We start from the raw sequence: 26637 nt of genomic DNA on the forward strand, positions 1-26637 counted from the left end.
CAGGCATCTGTGGCATCCACAGCCCTTACAGCAGCTCCTAGCACTCCATTAAACCAGGCTGTAGAGCTGTTAACATGGAAACACCCCCCGCCTGGCTGGGCCGGCACTAGACAGGCTAACAAGGCTTTGGCACTGGTTGTCTTTCTGTCTGTCACCTACACACTGCTGAACACCTGGGAGTGAGAGTTCTCTCCATGGTCAAAGATACTTCACCTTGTCAAGATGTTTTCAGACATCTAAAGTCATTTGTTGTGTGGATGCAGTTATACGCTGTACCTCAAACCCAAATGATTTGGGAAAGAACTGAATGAGGTTTATTTGAAGCAGTAGTCAAAGGAATCCTACAATACACATTACATGGATGTGACTCGTACTATGCTATAGTGTTGCAACATGTACAGTATGTAGATGGAATCCCCTCAGATAGAGAGGAAAGGCTAGACAGACAGTGTTGGAATGGGACAGTAGACTAGTTCAAATCATGACTAGTAGTTGATGGGGACTGCTGCTCAGCCATTCTGACAGGTGACCACTTGGAATGTGTTGCACCATCGGAATGTGGCCAGTGTCTTTACTTTGGGACATTTCACTAATCTCTGATGTGTGTGCATGTCTATGGAGGATGTGTGGGGGTCTGTGTGTGTGGGGGTCTGTGTGTGTGCATGTCTGTGTGTGTGCATGTCTGTGTGTGTGTGTGTGTGCTAAGCCTATGCACATCCTGTGTGTGTCCGACACTGGACTGCACTTTCTCTCTCTCAAAGGTATTCTGGTTCTCATCTCCCGAGGTCTTTGTTTTCACGTCTTAATCCTCTGTACCCTGTTCCTGTGTCTGAATTAATGAAGCAGTGTTAGTAGAGCACTGAATAGGGCTGGCTAGCAGCAGGACAGAGCACTGAATAGGGCTGGCTAGCAGCAGGACAGAGCACTGAATAGGGCTGGCTAGCAGCAGGACAGAGCACTGAATAGGGCTGGCTAGCAGCAGGACAGAGCACTGAATAGGGCTGGCTAGCAGCAGGACAGAGCACTGAATAGGGCTGGCTAGCAGAAGGACAGAGCACTGAATAGGGCTGGCTAGCAGAAGGACAGAGCACTGCTGAGAAAGTTGCTACGCTGGCATAACTGATTAGGACACGAGAAGGGATTTAATTTGCCTCGTCGAGGCCTGACGGAAAATTGCATTCATGAGCAAGTTATTGGAAACTGCAGGGCAAGCAGCTTCTTCTCTGCCTGGCCATGCACTGACTCAAATGAAGGTTGGAATCACAGGGAATAGGGTTGTTTTATATTGTCAAGTTCATCCAAGGAGACATACTGTACTAACCCGTTCTTATTGCAAAATACATTTGTGTTCAATGAGCTTGTCTGAATCCATAACCGACCAGTTAAAACATGTCTACAACCAGACATATTTTTCCTGGCCAGCATATGCTGTCCTATGGCCAGTTTTTATTCTGGAAAAACATTAGGCCCTAGTTAGTTATAACATGCATGTATTATCCCACTGTCTAGTCCTACCACTGCTTCATGTCAATGCGTTTCCTCTGTCTCCCGGTCTCCTCTTGCTGTGACACTGATAGAAAAGTTATGCTAATGCTATGTTCCTGTCTGTCTCTCTCTCTCTTTCTCTCTCTCCGTCTCAGGGTAAAGAGCAGGAGCACACGTTTGTGTTCCGTATGGACCACCCCAAGGCCTGTAAGCACCTGTGGAAGTGTGCTGTGGAACACCACGCCTTCTTCCGGCTCCGCGGCCCCGTCCAGAAGGGCTCAGCACGCTCCGGGTTCATACGCATGGGATCACGCTTCCGCTACAGGTAGCTATTGAACAGCATATGTACACTACACTCTGCTTAGCATACTACTAACAGTATTCACTCCACACTACACAAGTCTCCACACAATTCAATCCCCAGTTCATTTTTATAATGCATGTTTCATCAGCTTATTAAAATTCCAACAATTTGCACATAAGACAAATCCACAGATTATAATTGTAATAGGACTCAACCCACCATATGCGCTCGTTAAGCTGACTGTGCCTAGTGAAACTGGCTAAACTTCCAACATTCAACTTGGCCCGTTGTGTAATAATAAGTTGTCCTGCTGCAGTGTAAACTTCGGACTGCTGAAACAGCAGCTGCAGGCTCTCTCTGGGGCCTTGTTGTTTCAAGGTGGGGTATTTCTAGTTGGATGGTTACAGAGTTCAGCAGGGGTCAGTCCCATATCCCAACACCTTGTCGAGGGGTTGAGCACTGAATGCCACCCTGGGGGTATGAGGGAGGGCTGGGGGTGAAGGATGGGAGGGGACAAGTAACGGCACACTGCACTGGTACACCCTCTGTTTATCTTTTCTCTGGAGTACCCAAGCGGTGGTTACAACAACACTGCTTCTCTGTCTGCTCCACTCTACCACTTGGCTATAGTCCATATTGCCAGGTGTGTTTCCATCCTGACCATGTGGCCTGACCAGTCAAAACTCTGGGCTCAACCTAAACCATTCTCAGCGATTTTTAAGGAATCTGATCACTTGCTGCCTGTGCCTTTGTGTTTTCATGTAGTCTCTCTTTTATTTGTTTCTCTATCTGAAGTCTCTTCCACAAACTGAACCTGACTCCAGGTCAGACACTCTTACCCTCTTTTTCTCATTACAACCATTACAATTACATGTGGTCCATTTCCAAGGCTCGCTAGCTCTTTTCATTTTAACAACAGCTTTTCAGGGTGTCTGTCTCTGTTTGAATACAAGCTTTCTCTTCAGCTGGATCTAGCTAAGGATTTTCAATATGTTTAAGTAATTAACTAAAACAGTTTCCCTTTGTGGAATCTGAGCCCCAACAGATTCCACAAGTTCCAGTCATTATCTGAATCAGTCCTGGCAGTCTGAACCTCCCTATCTCTGCCTGTTTTCAGTCTTCACTGGGCACTCACTGCCTGACTGTCCCCTGCCTGGTGGTGGGTTGGTTGGTTTCACTCTCATTCCCCCTCCTCCTTCCTGTGTGTTGTTCTGGGTTGTATTCACTAGGAACGAAACCGAATAAAAAGGGCAGAAATGGGGAGGGGACTACCTGAACTTGTCTAATAATAAATGCTTGTTTACATTTCCCGTTGTAAACCATTTTGCTACGGTGTGTACTAACGAATATGACCCTGTTATCCCCAGTGGGAAGACTGAGTACCAGACCACCAAGGGCAACAAAGCCAGGAGGTCTGCATCGTTTGAGAGGAGGCCCAGCAGACGCTACTCCAGGAGGACCATGATGAACCGGGGTGGGTGGATACACAATTTATACAGTACACACACAGTGTAATATATCGCTTATGGGTCTTATGGGTCTTTCTATAAACTAGGGTACCAGTGAGGATTTCCTACACTGGACAACTTGTTACAGCTGTTGATAAGGCATTTATAATAATCAACCAATTTCTTAATGTCATTACATTAATATATAAGGGGATTCAATACAATTCAATACAATTCACGAGTTGATTTAAAGCCTATGTTTAACCCTTTATCATAGTTGGTGTCTGGATGGATTTGTCCAAAATTGTGTGACATAAAACATGTACTTTTCTGTCCTTGCATTTATGGCAGTGTAAGTTGTCGTTATACCATATATTAAGCATTCATCAGTTAAATTAGACATTGACCTTGTTAGAATCCTGGATATAGTTGTCGGACAGTTTTTTTGTATAGAGATCTCAGAATTACAGCGTAAGTACGTGTCTCCTTATGTTACGGTGTGGAAACAGTTTTCATGGGCACACAAATCCAAAATGATATATGCGATTGCAAAATCGAATGCTTCTAACTGAAAGAGTCGCCTTACCTTAATACTTAACCTAGATCCTGGCATTAACTTGGTTCTTCAATAATTATGCATGATACTTGTTGGATGCGCATTTGGGTTCCAGCAATTTTTCCGAATGACTGTCAAGTGACAAACAGATTTTGTGATAGCACTGGTTTAAGTGAGGAATGTCCAAAATATTTTTGTGTCTCATTCGTTACGAAGACAGTTGTGCCTGGATCCATGTTGGATCTAATATCCCTAGCCAATTAATGTTGATCATCTGTTGTCTGCAATGAGTTCTGGATATAATGACAACAAATTACATTACCTAGTGGGCTTATTCACAATATGATCTAGTAATGAAATAACATGACAAATACATGTTTTCCATGTTACACCTGCAATTTAAAAAAAAAAAGGGCCTTGAAGTAGCTTACTTGAATTTGGAGCTCAGGACTGCTTGGAAAGTCCTTGTAATTATTGTAGCCAATTTATAAGTTCTCCTGCTCCCTTATAATTATCAGTGAATTTATTTATGATCAGTTTTTGTGAGAGATGTGGCCACTTTCGGTTTTTTCCCGCCACTTCAGTTGAAGGGTGTTCAGATAAAACCACGTGCGGTTATTATGAGGACGATAATATTTAATGTTGGCTTCAACTTGGCTTTCCATACAAATATAGTTTTTTGTCACTTTCTCATGATAAAAACAGTGACGGTGAGATGAATGCTACCGTTACTAATGGCTTTATTATGTGTGCCTGCGTCGGCCACATTGGCTACAGAAACATCACAGTGCATCCAATCTATTTATTCAGGCAATGTCCACATTATTTTCAGATATTTTAGAATGTAATAATGAATATCAATGCATTGGCAAGGCCAAAAAACCTAATTATTCTTAATGTTATTGGCCTACTTTTTTCTCACTTTTTGCTTAAGGGGGGAGGTTCTATATGAGGCCCTATATGTATAATTATATAAATTATACAATTGTATAACATTGAGGTCCTTGAAAATTACAATTAAGTGCTTGAAAATGTCTCTGAAAGTCCTTGAATTTGACTTGCCAATGTCTGCATGAACCCTGCTTAAAGGGTGCATGTTCCTAGGCCTATGTTGTATAGGTAGAGGGCAATTTGCATATATTCAATTTGCATATTCACAAAATGGTTTGTATTTTTGTTTCAAAGCATTATTACATTTTTATCCCAGTGTCACACATTGGCCTCATTATTTATAGAAAGACCCTTATACATCATACCTGACTCACTTTGATGTTCTTTCTTGTATTATTTCCCAGGAGCCAACAAGCCCCAAGAGTAAGTAAACATTTTTTCAGAACTGAATGTTTGGAATGGGCACTGATTAGTGATCCATGAGTAATCTCTTCCTCTAGCTGTTTATTATGAATATCTCTCCTCTGTCGTTGTGTGTAAGACTTGACTCATCTCAGTGTGATAAACATGACACACACACACACACAGTGAGAGACGTGCGCGCACACAAACTATATCAGAGTTCGTCACACACAGTCTGTACCCCTCTGGTGTGTAACCTCCTCCAGGCTTGCCTTCCGTTGGGGGTCTTTATCTCTCCTGTGTGCTGGGGAGGAGAGTACTGGTTATCATCACAACCACACAGAGTTCTCACAGTCCTCACTGTGCTGTCTGCCACAATAAGTTATTGCTCTCTGTACACTGTCTGTGATCAGTGTGCGTTATGTTTTCTTCCAAAGAGTTATTTGTGTGTGTGCTTCTGTGCTCTTTCAGGTAGTGACCTTTTTACATAGCAACAGCAATAAAACTTTGGGAATGAAATGTATACAGTGCCTTCGGAAAGTATTCAGACCCCTTGACTTTTTCCACATTTTGTTACGTTACAGCCTTATTCTAAAATTGATTAAATTAATGTTTTTCCTCATCAATCTACACACAATGCCCCATAATGACAAAGCGAAAAAACAGGTTTTCAGAAATGTTTGCAAATTTATAAAAAAATACAAAACTGAAATACCTTATTTACATAAGTATTCAGACCCTTTGCTATGGGACTCGAAATTGAGATCAGGTGCATCCTGTTTCCATTGATCATCCTTGAGATGTTTCTACAACTTGATTGGAGTCCACCTGTGGTAAATTCAATTGATTGGACATGATTTGGAAAAGCACACACCTGTCTATATAAGGTCCCACAGTTGACAGTGCATGTCAGAGCAAAAACCAAGCCATGAGGTCAAAGGAATTGTCTAGAGCTCCGAGACAGGATTGTGTCGAGGCACAGATCTGGGGAAGGGTACAAAAAAATTCTGCAGCATTGAAGGTCTCCAAGAACACAGTGGCCTCCATCATTCTTAAATGTAAGAAGTTTGGAACCACCAAAACTCTTCCTAGAGCTGGCCTCCCGGCCAAACTGAGCAATCGAGGGAGAAGGGTGACCAAGAACCTGATGGTCACTCTGATAGAGTTCCTCTGTGGAAATGGGAGAACCTTCCAGAAGGACAACCATCTCTGCAGCACTCCACCAATCAGGCCTTTATGGTAGAGTGGCCAGACGGAAGCCACTCCTCAGTAAAATGCACATGACAGCCCGCTTGGAGTTTGCCAAAAGGCACCTAAAGACTCTCCGATCATGAGAAACAAAATTCTCTGGTCTGATGAAACCAAGATTGAACTCTTTGGCCTGAATGCCAAGCGTCACATCTGGAGGAAACCTGGCACCATCCCTACGGTGAAGCATGGTGACGGTAGCATCATGCTGTGGGGATGTTTTTCAGCGGCAGGGACTGGGAGACTAGTCAGGATCGAGGGAAAGATGAACGGAGCAAAGTACAGAGAGATCCTTGATGAAAACCTGCTCCAGACCTCAGACTGGGTCGAAGGTTCACCTTCCAACAGGACAACGATCTTAAGCACATAGCCAAGACAACTCAGGAGTGGTTTCGGGACAAGTCTCTGAATGTCCTTGAGTGGCCCAGCCAGAGCCCAGACTTGAACCCGATTGAACATCTCTGGAGAGACCTGAAAATAGCTGTGCAGCGACACTCCCCATCCAACTTGACAGAGCTTGAGAGGATCTGCAGAGAAGAATGGGAGAGCTCCCCAAATATAGGTGTACTAAGCTTGTAGTGTCATACCCAAGAAGACTTGAGGTTGTAATCGCTGCCAAAGGTGCTTCAACAAAGTACTGAGTAAAGGGTCTGAATACTTATGAAAATGAGATTTCAGTTTTTAAATAAATATGCAAACATTTCTATAAACCTTTTTTTGCTTTGTCATTATGGGGTATTGTGTGTAGATTGGGAGAGAAAAAACTAAACAATTTAATCAATTTTAGAATAAGGCTGTAACGTAACAAAATCTGGAAAAAGTCAAGGGTCTGAACTTTCCGAATGCGCTGTATATGTATAAGCTGGAAGTAGAAGCCTAAGTGTTTACTCCAATTAGGGAGTGGTGGTAGGGTTAGGGGAAAATAATCAAGGAGAATATATTTAAAATAATATATATTTACGCAAATAACAAATATATGGGGGATTGGAAATGACGCAGACAATTACATTGATAGAAGCCACAATCTATCTGCAATGTTAGTTGATCTACCCCTAAAAGAAACTTGGGAATGAGTAATGGCGAATGTCATGGAGGGAAGGGGTAGGCCTAATTATAGAATACAATAAGCCTGACATCCTCTTCTCACCATTCGTCATGTTCATGTTATCATGCATCAGGGTTATATCATGTGACAATTACGTAATAGTTAGTTAATTCGCAATGATGTCATGACTGGGATTGATAATGCTCACTTCAAGTGGATTGTCATGGCAACGAGTGATTAATCAAAGGCATAGCACTCTGTGACATTGCATGCCAAAAGCATGGGTCCTCCATAGCAGCCTTATAGTGAAAGGAAAGTGTGAAATGTGATTTGCTTCAGGGTTATATCAACATAAGCTCTTAAGGCTGAAAGGTCAAAGGGTCAAACTGTTAAAAAAAATGTCCATTGACTGTTGATTTTAATGCTCTCTCTCCTCTCCCACCTCTCCTCTCTTTACCAGTCAAAACAATGGAGTGAACCCCAACAAAGACGCTAAGGTATGTTGCGCTCCTCTTCTTGAACTGGACAGACACTAGTGGCAAAGAGCTGGTTTCCCAGACACATTAAGCCTGGTATTGGACTAGGTAGCACTTTCTATGGAGAATCTCTATTTTTTATACTAGAACGAGGCATAATCTGTGTCTGGGAAACCGGTCTTTGGACTCCCACCCATGGTCCAGTGTCCTAACCCCTGCCCCTCTGTGTCTCCCCCAGCCCCTCCACATCAGAAGCCCCTGGTCTCTTCCCGTGGTCAGCCCTGCTCCCTCAGCCTCCACCAGTAGCCCCATGGAAATCGAAACCCTCCCCAGGAGTCCTGGCGGTGGCCAATCAGAGAAGAGGAGGTGAGCCGCTCGCTGTTCTAATGCAATAAGAGCGTTAAGCTGCCTAATCTGTCCATCCTGCTGTAACTTGGTACTGGGTGGTTGACACAGAGCCTGCATCCCAAATCACACCCTATTCCTATATAGTGCACTACTTTTCATCAGGGCCCATTTTTTTATTGTCACATACAATGCCTTCGGAAAGTATTTAGACCCCTTGACTTTTTACACATTTTGTTACGTTACAGCCTTATTCTAAAATTGATTATATTGTATTTTTCCCTCATCAATCTACACACAATACCCCATAATGACAAAGCAAAAACAGGTTTTTAGACATTTTTGCTTATTTATTAAAAATATTAAACTGAAATATCACATTTACATAAGTATTCAGACCCTTTACTCAGTACTTTGTTGAAGCACCTTTGGCAGCAATTACAGCATTGAGTCTTCTTGGGTATGACGCTACAAGCTTGCTATACCTGTATTTGGGGAGTTTCTCCCATTCTTCTCTGCAGATCCTCTCAAGCGCTATCAGGTTGGATGGGGAGTGTCGCTGCACAGCTATTTTCAGGTCTCTCCAGAGATGTTCAATCGGGTTCAAGTCCGGGCTCTGGCTGGGCCACTCAAGGACATTCAGAGACTTGTCCCAAAGCCACTCATGCGTTGTCTTGGCTGTGTGCTTAGGGTCGTTGTCCTGTTGGAAGGTGAACCTTCACCCCAGTATGCTGTCCTGTGCGCTCTGTAGCAGGTTTTCATCAAGTATCTCTCTGTACTTTGCTCCGTTCATCTTTCCCTCGATCCTGACTAGTCTCCCAGTCCCTGCCACTGAAAAACAGCCCCACAGCTTGATGCTGCCACCACCATGCTTCACCGTAGGGATGGTGCCAGGTTTCCTCCAGACGTGACGCTTGGCATTCAGGCAATAGAGTTCAATCTTGGTTTCTCATGGTCTGAGAGTCTTTAGGTGCCTTTTGGCAAACTCCAAGCGGGCTGTCATGTGTCTTTTACTGAGGAGTGGCTTCCATCTGGCCACTCTACCATAAAGGCCTGATTGGTGGAGTGCTGCAGAGATGGTTGTCCTTCTGGAAGGTTCTCCCATCTCCACAGAGGAACTCTGGAGCACTGTCAAGGTGACCATTGGGTTCTTGGTCACCTCCCTGACCAAGGCCCTTCTCCCCTGATTGCTCAGTTTGGCCGTGCGGCCAGCTCTAGGAAGAGTGGTTCCAAACTTCTTCCATTTAAGAATGATGGAGGCCACTGTGTTCTTCGGGACCTTCAATGCTGCAGACATTTTTTCCCCAGATCTGTGCCTCGACACTATCCTGTCTCGGAGCTCTACGGACAATTCCTTCGACCTCATGGCTTGGTTTTTGCTCTGACATGCACTGTCAACTTTGGGACCTTTATATAGACAGGTGTGTACCTTTTTCAAATCATGTCCAATTTGAATTTACCACAGGTGGACTCCAATCAAGTTGTAGAGACATCCACATAGCAAAGGGTCTGAATACTTATGTAAATAAGGTATTTCAGTTTTTATTTGTAATACATTTCTAAAAACCAGTTTTTCGCTTTGTCATTATGGGGTATTGTGTGTAGATTGCTGAAATACTTTTTTTATTTAATCAATTTTAGAATAAGGCTGTAACGTAACAAAGTGGGAAAAATCAAGGGGTCTGAATACTTTCCGAAGGCACTGTACACCGGAAAGTTGCAGTGAAATTTTGTTATACAGGGTCAGCCATAGTAGTATGGTGCATCTGGAGAAAATTAGGGTTAAGTGCCTTGCTCAAGGTCACATCAATAGGTTTTTCACCTTGCCGGCTCAGGTATTCGAACCAGCGACCTTTCGGTTACTGGCCCAATGCTCTAACCACTATGCTACCTGCACTCCCAAAAGTAGTCAAAAGTAGAGGGAATAGGGTGCCATTTGGTATGCACATGGAGGCTCTGCCTAGTGCCTGCTCTGCTCTGGGACAGCTAGTGACCAGACGGGATACCTGGGCCGTGTTCATTAGGCAACAATTGGAAGAAATTGGACTGCAACAGGAGTGGGACTACCTGGACTTGTTCAATAAGAAACACACATTTTTGTTTTCCCTTGAAAAATGTTTTGGAACGTTTCCCATTGCATGCCCTAATGAACATGACCCTTGCTGCACTATGCACATCCTGGAGCTCTCAGGAAGTAGGGTGGTGGTGGTTTTGTCTGTGTGTGTTTGTCTGTGAGGATGGGGTACAGTGAGTGACTAGAATGTGAAGGGGGTGCATGTTTGGCAGTGTGCTCTGACACTGAGCAGATGGCTAGTGGTGGTAGTCCTGCTACTGCTGCATTGCTGCTGGCCATGGCCCCCGCTGGCTTGGCAACAACAAACTCTTGCTCTTCTAAGAAATACCTCATCCCTTTCCTCAACCCCCTCTCTTCTCCTCTTCTAAACTTTATCCCCAGAGGATTACTGCGCAACGAAAGGGGGTCTGCTTTAACTTCCTGAAATATGTCTGTTTCCTGTATTTGGTTGACTTTGAAGCTGTTCTCTTTTACGTTAAATCCCCATTTTAAAGCTCTACCTTTTTGTTCTAGTATGATGATGTACTGAAACCAAACAGGCCTTTTCTAAAGGCAAGGTATGTACCCTCCAAGTTATCTGTAGATTTGCTTTAACCAATCAATTTCTCTGGGCCTTCTGGGTCCTGTGATTCAGGACTGGTGACTGTCTCTCCTGCGGTAAACAAATAATCTTCCATCCATGGTAATGCTTGCTCTCTGTGCATTGATCCTCCTTCAATACCAACCCAATCAGTGTAGATGTCATCACAGCTATGCCAATACTCTAGTGACCTTTGGTCTCTTTCCATGACCACCACTTGTTGTGATCTACTAATGATACTGTACACTTCTCCTCCTCCCCCTTTGTAAGTGAAATTTAATTTTGCCTCAATACCTGACATTGCTGCGGGGACTTCCTTCCATTCAGCCACGAGCATTAGTGAGGTTGGACGCTGATGTTGGGCGATTAGGCCTGGCTTGCAGTCGGTGTTTCAATTAATCCCAAAGGTGTTCAATGGGGTTGAGGTCAGGGCTGTGTGCAGGCCAGTCAAGTTCTTCCACACTGATCTCAACAAACCGTTTCTGTATGGACCTCGCTTTGTGCACGGGGGCATTGTCATGCTGAAACAGGAAAGGGCCTTCCCTAAACTGTTGCCACAAAGTTGGAAGCACAGAATCGTCTAGAATGTAATTGTATGCTGTAGCGTTAAGATTTCCCTTCACTGGAACTAAGGGGCCTAGCCTGAACCATGAAAAACAGCCCCAGACCATTATTCCTCCTCCACCAAACTTTACAGTTGGAACTATGCATTCGGGCAGATAGGGTTTTCCTGGCATCCGCCAAACCCAGATTCATCCGTCGGACTGCCAGATGGTGAAGCGTGATTAATCACTCCAGAGAACGCGTTTCCACTGCTCCACAGTCCAATGGCGGCAAGCTTTACACCACTCCAGCCGACGCTTGGCATTGTGCATGGTGATCTTAGGCTTGTGTGTGGCTGCTCGGCCATGGAAACCTATTTCATGAAGCTCCCGACGAACAGTTCTTGTGCTGACGTTTATTCCGGGGGCAGTTTGGAACTCTGTAGTGAGTGTTGCAACCGAGGACAGACTATTTTTTATGCGTTTCAGCACTCGGTGGTCCCGTTCTGTGAGCTTGTGTGGCCTACCACTTCACGGTTGAGCCATTGTTGCTCCTAGACATTTCCACTTCACAATAATAGCACTTACTGTTGACCGGGGAATCTCTAGCAGGGCAGAAATTTGACGAACTGACTTGTTGGAAAGGTGCTATCCTATGACGGTGCCATGTTGTAAGTCACTGAGCTCTTCAGTAAGGCCATTCTCCTGCCAATGTTTGTCTATGGAGATTGCATGGCTGTGTGCTCGATTTGATACACCTGTCAGCAACGGGTGTGGCTGAAATAGCCGAATCACCTAATTTAAAGGGGTTTCCACATACTTTTGTGTATATAGACTTCATTACGTTGTTAATGCAGTACTTTAGCCTAGTTGTTGCCGGTGTATTGTGCTCTGCCACAGAAATAAGTCTAAGATTTGAATATAGCAACGACTGAGGAAAGATAAAAATGTCAGCCCCGGCCTATAAAAACTTAATTCACACTTGGTGCATATTTCATGACTCCGACCAAACAAGCCTGAAGCGCTCGGTGTAAACAGGCGATTAGAATTTAATGGAAGTTTACTGAAGGCCAGGAGATGTCTTCAGAATCACTTCATAGGCGCTGAGGCGATCAGATCAGGTGGTGGCAACTGAAATCCTCCTGTGATCTAATTCACCGTCAGTGGTAACTAGCAGGTCTAACATCAGTTCTGTATACATGCATGTATCTTATCTATGCTACTGAGGACGGCAGGGTTTAGTCTCACACACTTTCTCCGCAATAACCTGGGGACCATTGAACGATGTTTGATCTAATAATGAATCCCTTTGTTGTAAGGCTAGAGCAATACACTGAGTGTACAAAACATTAACAACACCTGCTTTTTCCATGAGACTGACCAGGTGAATCCAGGTGAAAGCTATGATCCCTTATTGATGTCACTTGTTAAATCCACTTCAATCAGTGTAGATGAAGGGGAGGAGGAGATGTGTTAAATACGGAATTTTAAGCCTAGAGACAATTGAGACATGGATTGTGGATGTGTGCCATTCAGAGGGTGAATTGGCAAGACAAAAGATTTACGTGCCTTTGAACGGGTTATGGTAGTAGGTGCCAGGCGCAGCGGTTTGTGCCAAGAACTGCAACGCTGCTGGGTTTTTCACACTCAACAGTTTCCCGTGTGTAACAAGAATGGTCCACCACCCAAAGGACATCCAGCCAACTTGACACAACTGTGGGAAGCATTGGAGTCAACATAGGCCAGCATCCCTGTGGAACGCTTGCGACACCTTGTAGAGTCCATGCCCCGACGAATTGAGGCTGTTCTGAGGACAAAAGGGGGTGCTTCTCAATATTAGGAAGGTGTTCTTAATGTTTTGTACACTCAGTGTATGTACATGTAGCATGTTATACCTCTGAGTAAAGCAAGGTTTTCAAGGGAATTTTACTGTAAGGAGATTCAGAAACACTTTTAATGGAGACTATGTAGTAGAATTGAAGGATTTAGATCAGTCAGTGAAATTATTTACTGGTAGGCTATAGCTTCTACTTACTGTGTCCTAATAGCAGCTGTGGCCATAGCACAGTGGTAGGTGGGGAATTCACATTGATAAATGAGGCAGGGATTTGGCTGGAGCTCTGCATCTGATCATGTGGAGCTGACACACAGACCAGGACCAGAGCACAGCCTTTAAGGACTAGTATCATGACTAATTTGTTTACTGAAAGGGGTTTCAGAGGTCAGGCTCACTGAATAGTTAATTTGTTACTGTGTGTTTTTCAGGGGTTTTTGGTTTTGTTCCTTCCTTTAATTTGATAATCTCTTGCAATGATTCATGAATTTGTTTGTTCAGTTACTGGCAATTAAGTAGACCTGCTAGATACATTCCTTAGGTTCTGTGCTGACTGCTTAGCGGTCCTGGCTTTACTTTGGAAGATATTCAAGATAACGTCATTGGTTGCGGTTTCAGTTGTTGAGCATTCACATAAGTGAGTAATAAGATGTAGGTAAGGCCTGTGTTCATTTTCAAGCCCTAAGAAATGGAATCTTACAGAAGCATAGGAGTTGCAATGAATTGGTCATTAGGTTACACCCCCCTCCCCACCCCAACCGGTGGTTGATTCTACATACTAACCTCAATCAACCCTTTTCTCCCTTCATCTTCTCTCACCCTCAATTCACCTGCATTAACCTCGACCGAACACACTCCCACTCACTCATCTGCCTGCTTTTCCACTAACCTAACCAACGCATGACAACCGCTTCAGCATGCAACACAAAAAGCACATTTATAGCTAGCTAGCTACCGTAGCTCCACGTTTGCTTAAGCCTGGTTTAGTTTATTTGCTGTCAAACTGTCCAACATGTCTCTGTTTGATGTGTAATGTCATCTTCATCTGAGTCCCCATCTGTTTTCCTGTTACCACCTCTTTGACCTCTGTTTCCCACTCAATAATACACACCTCATCATCCACCTTCTATAGAAGTACTGGAAACATATCATATTAAGAATTCAAACCCCTAACTAACATATGCATGATTAGTAAAGCAGCACTGGCATGCATTTATTTAGCTTTTTAATCCCATCTCTTCTCTAAAGAGAGGTTAGCCTAATTTATGGGTATTAAGAATGTACTATTTCTCCTTTTGAGTTGACTGAAGTGCTTGTTAAGCGGCATGCATAAGTATGAGAAACGCTCCCACATTGGTAGAGATGTTTCCTGTCTGCCTATAATCTGTGATTTGATATGCAGTGCTTCCATTCCACTGACATAGTTATGTTAGTAAAACACACTGAAGAATGTCAAGATTATTCATGTGTCATAGAGAACATAATGGAGTGATATGTCAATATAATGTATGTAGTGAAGGAGCTGATGTAGGGTCTTTCCATCACTCAATAGGTTCATTTCAGCCTTTTCAACAGCAATGGTGACAGTGTAATTGGAAACAATCTCAAACTCTTTCTCAATGCTATCGTAAAACTATCATGTAAGGGAAGGCTAGCTTCAGGACATCCAGTTCACCTCTCTCTTGTACTTCATCACATAGTTTGCAGAAAGAATAGTCACACACAACAGATAGTCACTGAACACCTAATACAGGCAGGTTAAGTCCTATTCTGTACATTCTGCTATATTTCCTCTCTCTCCTTATCTGCTCTGCCACTCCCTCTCTTCCACACACTCCTCTTTTTGACTTCTACATTCCTCCCATCTTGTGTTAACTGTGCCATACCTCCTCCTCCTCTCTTTTCCTTCACCTTTCTGTCCAGGCCACTCCCCCCTCTCACCACCCAATGCTGACCCTCTCCTTCTCCTCCTGGAGGTGGGTTGGCGGACACCACTGGACCTTATCACAACCCTTCCCCTGTCTCACTAGCCTAATCTTCAACAAGAGACCGACCAGACAGAGACAGAGCTCTGTGGCTCTGAGCTCAGGTGACGTCACACTACCTAGACTTGTTCACTCCCCCGTATACCTCCTCCTCAGTCAACCACTGAAACTGCCATGCCACCCCCCACACCCCTCCCCAGTGAAACTTTCCAGGGCTGGCAAGATGGTACCGAGGGAAAGAAAGATTGACAATAACCAGCCTGTTGACAGGAGCCAAGAGGAGAGCGAGAGAGAGCCTGAACTCACTGGACCACTGTTCTGTTCCATTATAGACAGACATCTATCTCTCTGAAGAATGACTTTATATTATCCAGGGTTATTAAATGTTCCTTTTTGGCCTTCACTGCCCCAAGCAGTTGGTTTTATCTGTTATATTTCATATGACTGTCTGCTGTCTGTGTCTAGTCTTAATCATCCAAAGATTTGATTCAACCCACGTTTTATGAGTGTTGATTTTTATCTATGTTGGTATGTTTTATGGATCTGCACGTTTCTAATGTCTAAATCTTGCCTTTTCTATGTTGAATTAATCCACAAATTATGAATACAGATAGAAAATGGAATTAAAAACTTATAACAGTGTACTGTTAGTTCCTAGCTGGTTAATTTGAATGTTCTCTATTATTTGTAAATGTTGACACTACTGGTACTTGCACAGCTCTACCAATGAAGATGATTTTTTATTTTAAATTAGCTTCCTGTTTACATTAAGTCATGTGACCAAATATTGTCTCTGTATCGTACTTTGAGACCTTTTGATAATGAACAGCAATAAAAAAGAACTCCACTTGTGAGTAGGCAGTTGTTTATGGTTTCAGTGTAGAGGGTCTGCACTCAGTTATTATTATGCTTATTTATTATTTTTCTAGAGGCAGCAAGTGCTGTTTGTGGCTGAAATATGGCCATGCTGTCACACTGGTCCCTGTGGGCTAATTATTAGCTGCAGGCAGCATGTTCTTTACCATGAGGGAAGGTGTCTCCTCTGTGAAAACTGAAACCAGTTGTATCAAAGCTTCTTACAGCCTGTAATCTCACTGCAGTCACTTATGGAATGTGTCTCACTAGCTAGTACACCTCCCCCACTGTCTACTCCCTCTACCCCTCTCTCCCTCCCTCCCTCTCCAACTCCATTCTCTTGCCTGTCTCCCTTTCCCTCCCAAACTGTCTGTGTGTGTGTGAGAGAGAGATTTTTCTAAGACCATCGTTCTCCCGACGTGGAGTTTGTATGGATGAGGCCCATGTCATCTAACATGATGCCTGGTGTGTCTGGTCTACAGGTCTTAAGGCAGTATGTGTGGTAATATTCTTCTCAGCTTTCACCAGGTCACACTTCCAGGCCCTCTGATGGAGGGAACAAGCTATTTCGTCATTCCCATACAGTGTATTCTTACTTGCGCTAACTTGAGGGCTGATAAAGCAACTTGAGTTACAATCGTAGTTATGGATATGGGGGCATTTCTTTCATCCATGTTTACCTGAGTTGGAGCCAGGTTGACTCCTGCATGGTGCTGAGCCTCATGCACTGTCAGTATGGCAAACTCTTCAGTCTTTGTCTTCCAGAGTGTTCAGGTAAGTCATACTCATGTTAAGGCCCTGGGTTTTTCCTGACCCTACATGTTGGTGTATCAGTGTGTGCCTCTGTCTGTCCTCATGTCCTGCCCTCCTCTCCCCCCTGCAGCATGCCGCTGCCCCTCGTAGCTGATCTGCTGGAGACATGCATCGATGATGTCATCCAGACACCTGTTCCCATGGTGACAACAGGTCTGCCTGAGGAGGCGGGGCCAAGCATGGCAGCCTCCGCCCCCAGCCTCACAGCAGACGACACCGTCTCTCTTGCCGGTGAGCTTACACACACACACACAGACAACAGTCATGCAAATACTAGGCTTACTGTAGATAACCGTAGTAGTAACAACCTCCATAAAAAGTACTCCCCCTTGCAAATTAAGTTATTTGGTAAGGTTGTATAATGTTAAGAAGAACAAAGGCATATTTTGTAATGGGAGGCTGAGTACACCAAAAACGGTCAAATTTTTTCTCCAATGTTATTGAAATGGAACTATGAAATGTATTCAATAGTTAGATTTTCTCTGTGTGCTCCACCAGGATTGGTGTTGGTGTATGTGCTGCGAGTAAAGACTTGTCTGTGTTTCTCCCACAGAGGCGGCAGCGCGGCTGAAGCAGCTGGAACTAGACAGTGCCCCGCTCCCTGTCCCTTCCAGAGCTAACGTCAACCTCAACATGAACAACCAGGTCAGTGCACTGTGCTGGGTGAGGGAGAGAGAAAGACAAAATGAAAGGGCGGATAGATTCTACATGCCCTCTGTGCTCAAATACGCAGAGACATGCATACTGGGTACACTCTCAGACACATGCACTCACACTACCAGGAACACAGACACACCACACTCTAAAGGGGAAAAAGCCTGGTTAGTGTCACTCACGCGAGCAGCGCTGCATTATAACATATGGGAACGGGAGCAGAGAGCTGCATGGACAGTCTCTGGTGGGAGTGGGACAGTTTGTCAAAAGCAAATGTGGGATGATATTTTATTTTGTATGTAAGGGCAGGGGGTTTGCCACTAGTTCTCAGGGACCCTAATGGGTTCCATATGCTGAGGCAAACAGTAGGTAACTATGACAGGCTAATGTATGGAAACAATGGCAGACAGGGAGCACCCCAGCAGGGTATGGGCTGGGGTGGCGAGCCATTGTATGGCAAGGGGGGCACAGTGTATCTGACTGCTCATAAAAGTTATTGGTAATTTGACAATGGTTACTAAAGTGTGACACTTCCTCATGTGTGCATCTGTGTATATTAGAAGGGTATGGCTAGTTTTAGGTACTAGTTTTCGACTATGCGTCGCAAATAAACATTTTCTGAAATAGTTGCCGCCCGAATGTGGGAGGCCAGACAAGATGTGAAGCTCCAATCTCCCGCCTCCTCTCAGCCTATCAGACCTCTCTTCTGTAATTTTACTATGTTTATTTCTCTTGATAGTGGTGGAGGGCAAAGGAGACCACCTAACTACAATCTTTCCAGGAAGTGAATGACAAATAATGTAGCCTAACTCATCCATGTCCATGTCCGTCTGTGTGTGTGTGTGTGTGTGTGTGTGTGGCGCGTGTTTGTGTCCGTCTGTCTCGTTGTCCGTCCGTGTGTCTGTCTGCACGTTTGTGTGCGTGTGTTCCCCCCCACAAGGAGGACGTGGTGAAGCTCACAGAGAAGTGTCTGAACAGTGTGGGTAGCAGCAGCAGCCCTGTGCTCGCTCCATTGCGCCCCCCAGATGACCTGAAGAGCAACATCCTTAAAGCTCAGGCAGAGGCTGCCCTCAAGGTACTTCACTAGCACTCTGTCAGTGGACACTCAGAAATGATCTTGGTTCAACATAGAAATTGCATAGGGATGCTTTGAATTCTTAGATGTAGATGAGGATGTGTTGTATGAGTACTGTAAACCCTTGGATTACTTGGAATTTTGATACAGCTGCAATTTTATGTTTGAAAGACATGCAATCAGGCATATTGATTCTTCTAGACCTCTACTCAATGTACTGATGTTCTGTGCTGTATGCTTTAGGGATCACTGGAGGAGCACGTTGTGATCGGGGACAAGAACACCAACCTACAGGAAGCAGCAGCCAGGTGAGTGAGGTCACAGAAAGACACTATGGTTGTGTTCCTAGTCTCTACCCTTCACACAGAAATGTGCAGTCTTTCGCTCCCCCTCGTGCATTAAGAGCATTGGACGACCAGGCTTTATTATACAGTATTTGATGACAAAGGAAACCCCCATCTAGGAATGATGGTCGGCAGGTAGCCTAGCAGTTAAGGGCGTTAGGTCAGTAACCAAAAGGTCACTGGTTCGAATCCCCAATCCGACTAGGGGAAAAAACATCTGTGCCCTTGAGCAAGGTCCTTAACCCTAGTCGCGCTGGATAAGAGAGTCTGCTAAATGGCTAAAATGTCACCAAGCCTCCGCTGTCTCATCTCCCTGAGCCACCCCAACACTCCACAGCCAGCCTCAGCCAATCACAACCTCCCTGCCGTTCAAGGCCATTAACGGCTAGAATATTAATGAGGACTCTTAACATAATTATGTTATGACATCACTCCCTGAATCAACAGCTCATTCCCAGGGGCTGACCACTTGTCTGTGGGGCTGGACTCTTGCGGTTGATAGACAGTAGTGGTTCTTGCATAGAGGTAAAGATTTGTTTTGAAAGAGCTCAAAGCAAACAATGTGCACAACAACAAGAATTGATGCAACTTGTGTAATATAGTACAGTGTGACTCACCAAACTGAAACTGTGACTCATTGAAAATCTCAATTAGCCTCTACAAACAGTGAATGTCTAGGCTGAGTTTTGGTGTGGTGTAGATCTCTCTAAATGTCCGCTGCTCGTCTGTCCCAGGCTGAAGGTGCGTAGTGGGCGTATGGGCAGCAACTCGTCTCTGACTGGACGTCCTGAGAGACAGGAGTCATGGGACCTGCTCAAACCCACACTGCTGACCAATGCTGGGGCAAGGTGAGACTGGAAAATAAAGACCTCACACTCACTACAGTGCTATGAAAAAGTATTTGCCCCCTTTCTAATTTTCTCTACTTTTACATATTTTTGTGATACTGAATGTTATCAGATCTTCAACCAAAACCTAATATTAGATAAAGGGAACATAAGTGAACAAATAACACAACAATTACATTTTGATTTCATTTATTTCATAAACAAAGTTATGCAACACCCAATTCCCCTGTGTGAAAAAGTAATTGCCCCCTTACACTCAATAACTGGTTGTGCCACCTTTAGCTGCAATGACTCCAACCAAATTGTTGATCAGTCTCTCACGTCGCTGTGGAGGAATTTTGGCCCACTCTTCCATGCAGAACTGCTTTAACTCAGTGACGTGTGGGTTTTCAAGCATGAACTGCTCGTTTCAAGTCCTGCCACATCATCTCAATTGAGATTAGGTCTGGACTTTGACTAGGCCATTCCAAAACTTCCAATTTGTTGCTTTTTAGCAATTTTCATGTAGACTTGATTGTGTGTTTTGGATCATTGTCTTGCTGCATGACCCAGCTGCGCTTCAGCTTCAGCTCACAGACGGATGGTCTGACATTCTCCTGTAGAATTCTCTGATACAGAGCAGAATTCATGGTTCCTTCTATTAAGGCAAGTCGTCCAGGTCCTGAGGCAGCAAAGCATCCCCAAACCATCACACCACCACCACCATGCTTGACCTTTGGTATGATGTGCTTACTGTGGAATGCAGAGTTTGGTTTTTGCCAGGCATTACTGGAACCATGAACTTATGAAAAGGATCAGGCCTGCCTTTTGAATGTTTTTTTCTATTGTTTTTTTTGTGTTCTTGCTTAATTCTTCTTGAAGTGCCTTTGACGGTGCCTATGGGATGCTAATCTCCCTGTGTGTGCATGCGCGCTCGTGTGTGTGTGTGTGTGTGTGTGTGTGTGTGTGTTAAAATGGTGTATGCGTGTGAGACGGAGGGAGGGAGTGGGCCACACCCAGATTAGACGGGGCCACCTGTCCCGTGTTTTCCCGGCCATAGGGTACCACGAGGCAGCCTCATGCACTCAGGGTTACAGCTCCATCTGAGAGAATCATTTGATGATATATACTGTATGTTACTACTTAGTTTCTAGTAGTTTTTAAGAGTACTCGAGGACTGGAGTTGGGAAACACGGTGGTAAGCTATTAGGCTATATGTCGCAGTACTCAAGACAAAAGCCCTTGTTTCTACACAGCTCTCTGCTGCTATCTGGTGGAGCATATGAGTCATGCGTGTGCCCATGTCACATGACTCAATTCTGCCTGGATACATATATTTTAGATCTATACTTTCCCTTTTACATCTACATTTTAGTCATTTAGCAGACGCTCTTATCCAGAGCGACTTACAGTTAGATACTTTTCAAGACGATTCGATATGTATCTAGATACATGGGATCCGATACGTTTCAGTATGAAACCATCGTGTTCGTGAGAGTCATCTTTCCATGAAGGGGTCATAATATTTTGTAGGCCAAACCGTTCGATTTTCAGGATGTCTCATGATGGTCTGACAAACACCGCTCTAGCTCTGTTACCTTTCACCGCAGATGCGGAAGTGCGACATCGACGGATGAGGTGGATTGAGATGCATCCAATGCAGTTTAAACTGACAGATTTGAATGGGGATCTTTTTATAATGTTTATTAGATTTGCGCAGGGGCGCGGACAAATCGACTCTAGGGGGTTAAGTGTTTGAGCTAGTAATGTATCAATATTTATAATTTACAAATTGGCTATGACATAGCTGGGGCTGCAAAACTAGCAGTACGTTTCCAAAGTTACTGGAATTATCATTTTGGTAATTAATTTATGGCAATCTATGGTAACTTGAATAACTTTAAAATATAGTATAAATGTTGTATACCTGTCCATGAGTTTCTAGTAGATAGACCATATGGTTAAAGAGAAAATAGCCTACTGGTAATTAATGAATAAAGCATTTAATCAACAATGGCATTATTTTCAATTAACTCTGCAACTCTTCCAACTATTAACTTTTTTCACAACTGCCACCAGTTTGATGCCAAAACATTGACAACAAATAGATATTAACAGTAAAATAAATGTGTACTATATATATATATATATACTACATACATACATACATACATACATACATACATACATACATACAGTGAGGGAAAAAAGTATTTGATCCCTGCTGATTTTGTACGTTTGCCCACTGACAAAGAAATGATCAGTCTATAATTTTAATGGTAGGTTTATTTGAACAGTGAGAGACAGAATATAACAACAATCAATCAGAAAGATTTCTGGCTCCCAGGTGTCTTTTATACAGGTAATGAGCTGAGATTAGGAGCACACTCTTAAAGGGAGTGCTCCTAATCTCAGCTTGTTACCTGTATAAAAGACACCTGTCCACAGAAGCAATCAATCAATCAGATTCCAAACTCTCCACCATGGCCAAGACCAAAGAGCTCTCCAAGGATGTCAGGGACAAGATTGTAGACCTACACAAGGCTGGAATGGGCTACAAGACCATAGCCAAGCAGCTTGGTGAGAAGGTGACAACAGTTGGTGCGATTATTCGCAAATGGAAGAAACACAAAATAACTGTCAATCTCCCTTGGCCTGGGGCTCCATGCAAGATCTCACCTCGTGGAGTTGCAATGATCATGAGAACGGTGAGGAATCAGCCCAGAACTACACGGGAGGATCTTGTCAATGATCTAAAGGCAGCTGGGACCATAGTCACCAAGAAAACAATTGGTAACACACTACGCCGTGAAGGACTGAAATCCTGCAGCGCCCGCAAGGTCCCCCTGCTATAGAAAGCACGTATACAGGCCCGTCTGAAGTTTGCCAATGAACATCTGAATGATTCAGAGGAGAACTGGGTGAAAGTGTTGTGGTCAGATGAGACCAAAATCGAGCTCTTTGGCATCAACTCAACTCGCCGTGTTTGGAGGAGGAGGAATGCTGCCTATGACCCCAAGAACACCATCCCCACCGTCAAACATGGAGGTGGAAACATTATGCTTTGGGGGTGTTTTTCTGCTAAGGGGACAGGACAACTTCACCACATCAAAGGGACGATGGACGGGGCCATGTACCGTCAAATCTTGGGTGTGAACCTCCTTCCCTCAGCCTGGGCATTGAAAATGGGTTGTGGATGGGTATTCCAGCAAGACAATGACCCAAAACACACGGCCAAGGCAACAAAGGAGTGGCTCAAGAAGAAGCACATTAAAGTCCTGGAGTGGCCTAGGTACAAGAAATGTCTGACCTCTGTGATTGCCAACAAGGGTTTTGCCACCAAGTACTAAGTCATGTTTTGCAGAGAGGTCAAATACTTTTTTCCCTCACTGTGTGTGTATATATATATATATATATATGTACACACACACACACACACACACACACACACACACACAGTGGGGAAAACAAGTATTTGATACATTGCCGATTTTGCAGGTTTTCCTTCTTACAAAGCATGTAGAGGTCTGTAATTTTTATCATAGGTACACTTCAACTGTGAGAGACGGAATCTAAAACAAAAATCCAGAAAATCACATTGTATGATTTTTAAGTAATTAATTTGCATTTTATTGCATGACATAAGTATTTGATCACCTACCAACCAGTAAGAATTCCGACCTCTCACAGACCTGTTAGTTTTTCTTTAAGAAGCCCTCCTGTTCTCCACTCATTACCTGTATTAACTGCACCTGTTTGAACCCGTTACCTGTATAAAAGACACCTGTCCACACACTCAATCAAACAGACTCCAACCTCTCCACAATGGCCAAGACCAGAGAGCTGTGTAAGGACATCAGGGATAAAATTGTAGACCTGCACAAGGCTGGGATGGGCTACAGGACAATAGGCAAGCAGCTTGGTGAGAAGGCAACAACTGTTGGCGCAATTATTAGAAAATGGAAGAAGTTCAAGAATACGGTCAATCACCCTCGGTCTGGGGCTCCATGCAAGATCTCACCTCGTGGGGCATCAATGATCATGAGGAAGGTGAGGGATCAGCCCAGAACTACACGGCAGGACCTGGTCAATGACCTGAAGAGAGCTGGGACCACAGTCTCAAAGAAAACCATTAGTAACACACTACGCCATCATGGATTAAAATCCTGCAGCGCACGCAAGGTCCCCCTGCTCAAGCCAGCGCATGTCCAGGCCCGTCTGAAGTTTGCCAATGACCATCTGGATGATCCAGAGGAGGAATGGGAGAAGGTCATGTGGTCTGATGAGACAAAAATAGAGCTTTTTGGTCTAAACTCCACTTGCCGTGTTTGGAGGAAGAAGAAGGATGAGTACAACCCCAAGAACACCATCCCAACCATGAAGCATGGAGGTGGAAACATCATTCTTTGGCGATGCTTTTCTGCAAAGGGGACAGGACGACTGCACCGTATTGAGGGGATGATGGATGGGGCCATGTATCGCGAGATCTTGGCCAACAACCTCCTTCCCTCAGTAAGAGCATTGAATATGGGTCGTGGCTGGGTCTTCCAGCATGACAACGACCCAAAACACACAGCCAGGGCAACTAAGGAGTGGCTCCGTAAGAAGCATCTCAAGGTCCTGGAGTGGCCTAGCCAGTCTCCAGACCTGAACCCAATAAAACATATTTGGAGGGAGCTGAAAGTCCGTATTGCCCAGCGACAGCCCCGAAACCTGAAGGATCTGGAGAAGGTCTGTATGGAAGAGTGGGCCAAAATCCCTGCTGCAGTGTGTGCAAACCTGGTCAAGACCTACAGGAAACGTATGATCTCTGTAATTGCAAACAAAGGTTTCTGTACCAAATATTAAGCTCTGCTTTTCTGATGTATCAAATACTTGTCATGCAATAAAATGCAAATGAATTACTTAAAAATCATAATGTGATTTTCTGGATTTTTGTTTTAGATTCCGTCTCTCACAGTTGAAGTGTACCTATGATACAAATTATAGACCTCTACATGCTGTGTAAGTAGGAAAACCTGCAAAATCGACAGTGTATCAAATACTTGTTCTCCCCACTGTGTGTGTGTGTGTATGTATGTATGTATGTATGTATGTGTGTGTGTATATATATATATATATATATAATCTCACACACAGTACCAGTCAAAAGTTTGGACACACCTACTCATTCAAGGGTTTTTCTTTATTTTTACTATTTTTTACATTGTAGAATAATAGTGAATACATCAAAACTATTAAATAACACACATGGAATCATGTAGTAACCAAATAGTGTGTATTATATATTTTAGATTCTTCAAAGTAGCCACCCTTTGCCTTGATAACAGCTTTGCACACTTTTGGCATTTTCTCAACCAGCTTCACCTGGAATGCTTTTCCAACAGTCTTGAAGGAGTTCCCACATATGCTGAACACTTGTTGGCTGCCTTTCCTTCACTCTGCCGTCCGACTCATCCCAAACCATCTCAATTGGGTTGAGGGCGGGGGATTGTGGAGGCCAGGTCATCTGATGCAGCACTCCATCACTCTCCTTCTTGGTAAAATAGACCTTACACAGGAGGTGTGTTGGGTCATTGTCCTGTTGAAAAACAAATGATAGTCCCACTAAGCCCAAACCAGATGGGATGGCGTATCGCTGCAGAATGCTGTGGTAGCCATGCTGGTTAAGTGTGCCTTGAATTCTAAATAAATCACAAACAATGTCACCAGCAAAGCACCCCCACACCATAACATCACCTCCTCCATGCTTTACGGTGGGAACTACACATGCGGAGATCATCCGTTCACCCACACCGCGTCTCACAAAGACACGCCGGTTTGAACCAAAAATCTCACATTTGGACTCTAGACCAAAGGAAAAATGTCGATCGGTCTAATGTCCATTGCTCGTGTTTCTTGGCCCAAGCAGATCTGTTCTTATTGGTGTCCTTTAGTAGTGGTTTCTTTGCAGCAATTCGACCATGAAGGCCTGATTCACACAGTCCCCTCTGAACAGTTGATGTTGAGATGTGTCTGTTACTTGAACTCTGTGAAGCATTTATTTGGTCTGCAATTTCTGAGGCTGGTAACTCCTAATGAACCTATCCTCTGCAGCAGAGGTAACTCTGGGTCTTCCATTCCTGTGGCAGTCCTCATGAGGGCCAGTTTCATCATAGCGCTTGATGGTTTTTGCGACTGCACTTGAAGAAACGTTCAAAGTTCTTAATTTTCCGTATTGACTGACCCTCACATTTCTCTCTGCTTATTTGAGCTGTTCTTGCCATAATATGGACTTGGTCTTTTACCAAATAGGACTATCTTCTGTATACCCCCCCTACCTTGTCACAACACAACTGATTGACTCAAACGCATTAAGAAGGAAATAAATTCCACAAATTAACTTTTTAGAAGGCACTTGTTCATTGAAATGCATTCCAGGTGAAGCTGGTTGAGAGAATGCCAATAGTGTGCAAAGCTGTCAAGGCAAAGGGTGGCTATTTGAAGAATCTCAAATATAAAATATATTTTGATTTGTTTAACACTTTTTTTGGTTCCTACATGATTCCATATGTGTTATTTCATAGTTTTGATGTCTTCACTATTATTCTACAATGTAAATTTTTTTACAAATAAAGAAAAACCCTTGAATGAGTAGGTGTCCAAACTTTTGACTGGTAGTGTAACAACACCTGCACAGGATTGGTACATCTGAACATGCGGGACAGGTACAGGATGGCTACAACAACTGCCCGAGTTACACCAGGAACGAACAATCCCTCAATCAGTGCGCAGACTTTCCGCAATAGGCTGAGGGAGGCTGGACTGAGGGCTTGTAGGCCTGTTGTAAGGCAGGTCCTCACCAGACATCACCG

General features: G+C 43.9%; 1 protein-coding gene across 3 annotated transcripts in view; it reads left to right on the forward strand.

The window, feature by feature from the left end:
- The window catches only part of LOC121536691 (band 4.1-like protein 5), a 61521-nt gene that overhangs the window by 20995 nt on the left and 13889 nt on the right, over positions 1-26637 (forward strand). For all 3 annotated transcript variants that reach the window (XM_041844131.2, XM_041844133.2, XM_041844132.1), the window contains exons 12-21: positions 1641-1810; positions 3157-3263; positions 5089-5107; positions 7840-7876; positions 8094-8221; positions 16954-17114; positions 17437-17528; positions 18478-18612; positions 18856-18920; positions 19691-19804. In XM_041844131.2, coding sequence (XP_041700065.1) covers positions 1641-1810; positions 3157-3263; positions 5089-5107; positions 7840-7876; positions 8094-8221; positions 16954-17114; positions 17437-17528; positions 18478-18612; positions 18856-18920; positions 19691-19804 — 1028 coding nt within the window. The remainder of the gene's footprint in view (positions 1-1640; positions 1811-3156; positions 3264-5088; positions 5108-7839; positions 7877-8093; positions 8222-16953; positions 17115-17436; positions 17529-18477; positions 18613-18855; positions 18921-19690; positions 19805-26637) is intronic.

This window comes from Coregonus clupeaformis, chromosome 23, assembly GCF_020615455.1.
Source record: "Coregonus clupeaformis isolate EN_2021a chromosome 23, ASM2061545v1, whole genome shotgun sequence".
In the NCBI taxonomy this organism is placed as follows: domain Eukaryota; kingdom Metazoa; phylum Chordata; class Actinopteri; order Salmoniformes; family Salmonidae; genus Coregonus; species Coregonus clupeaformis.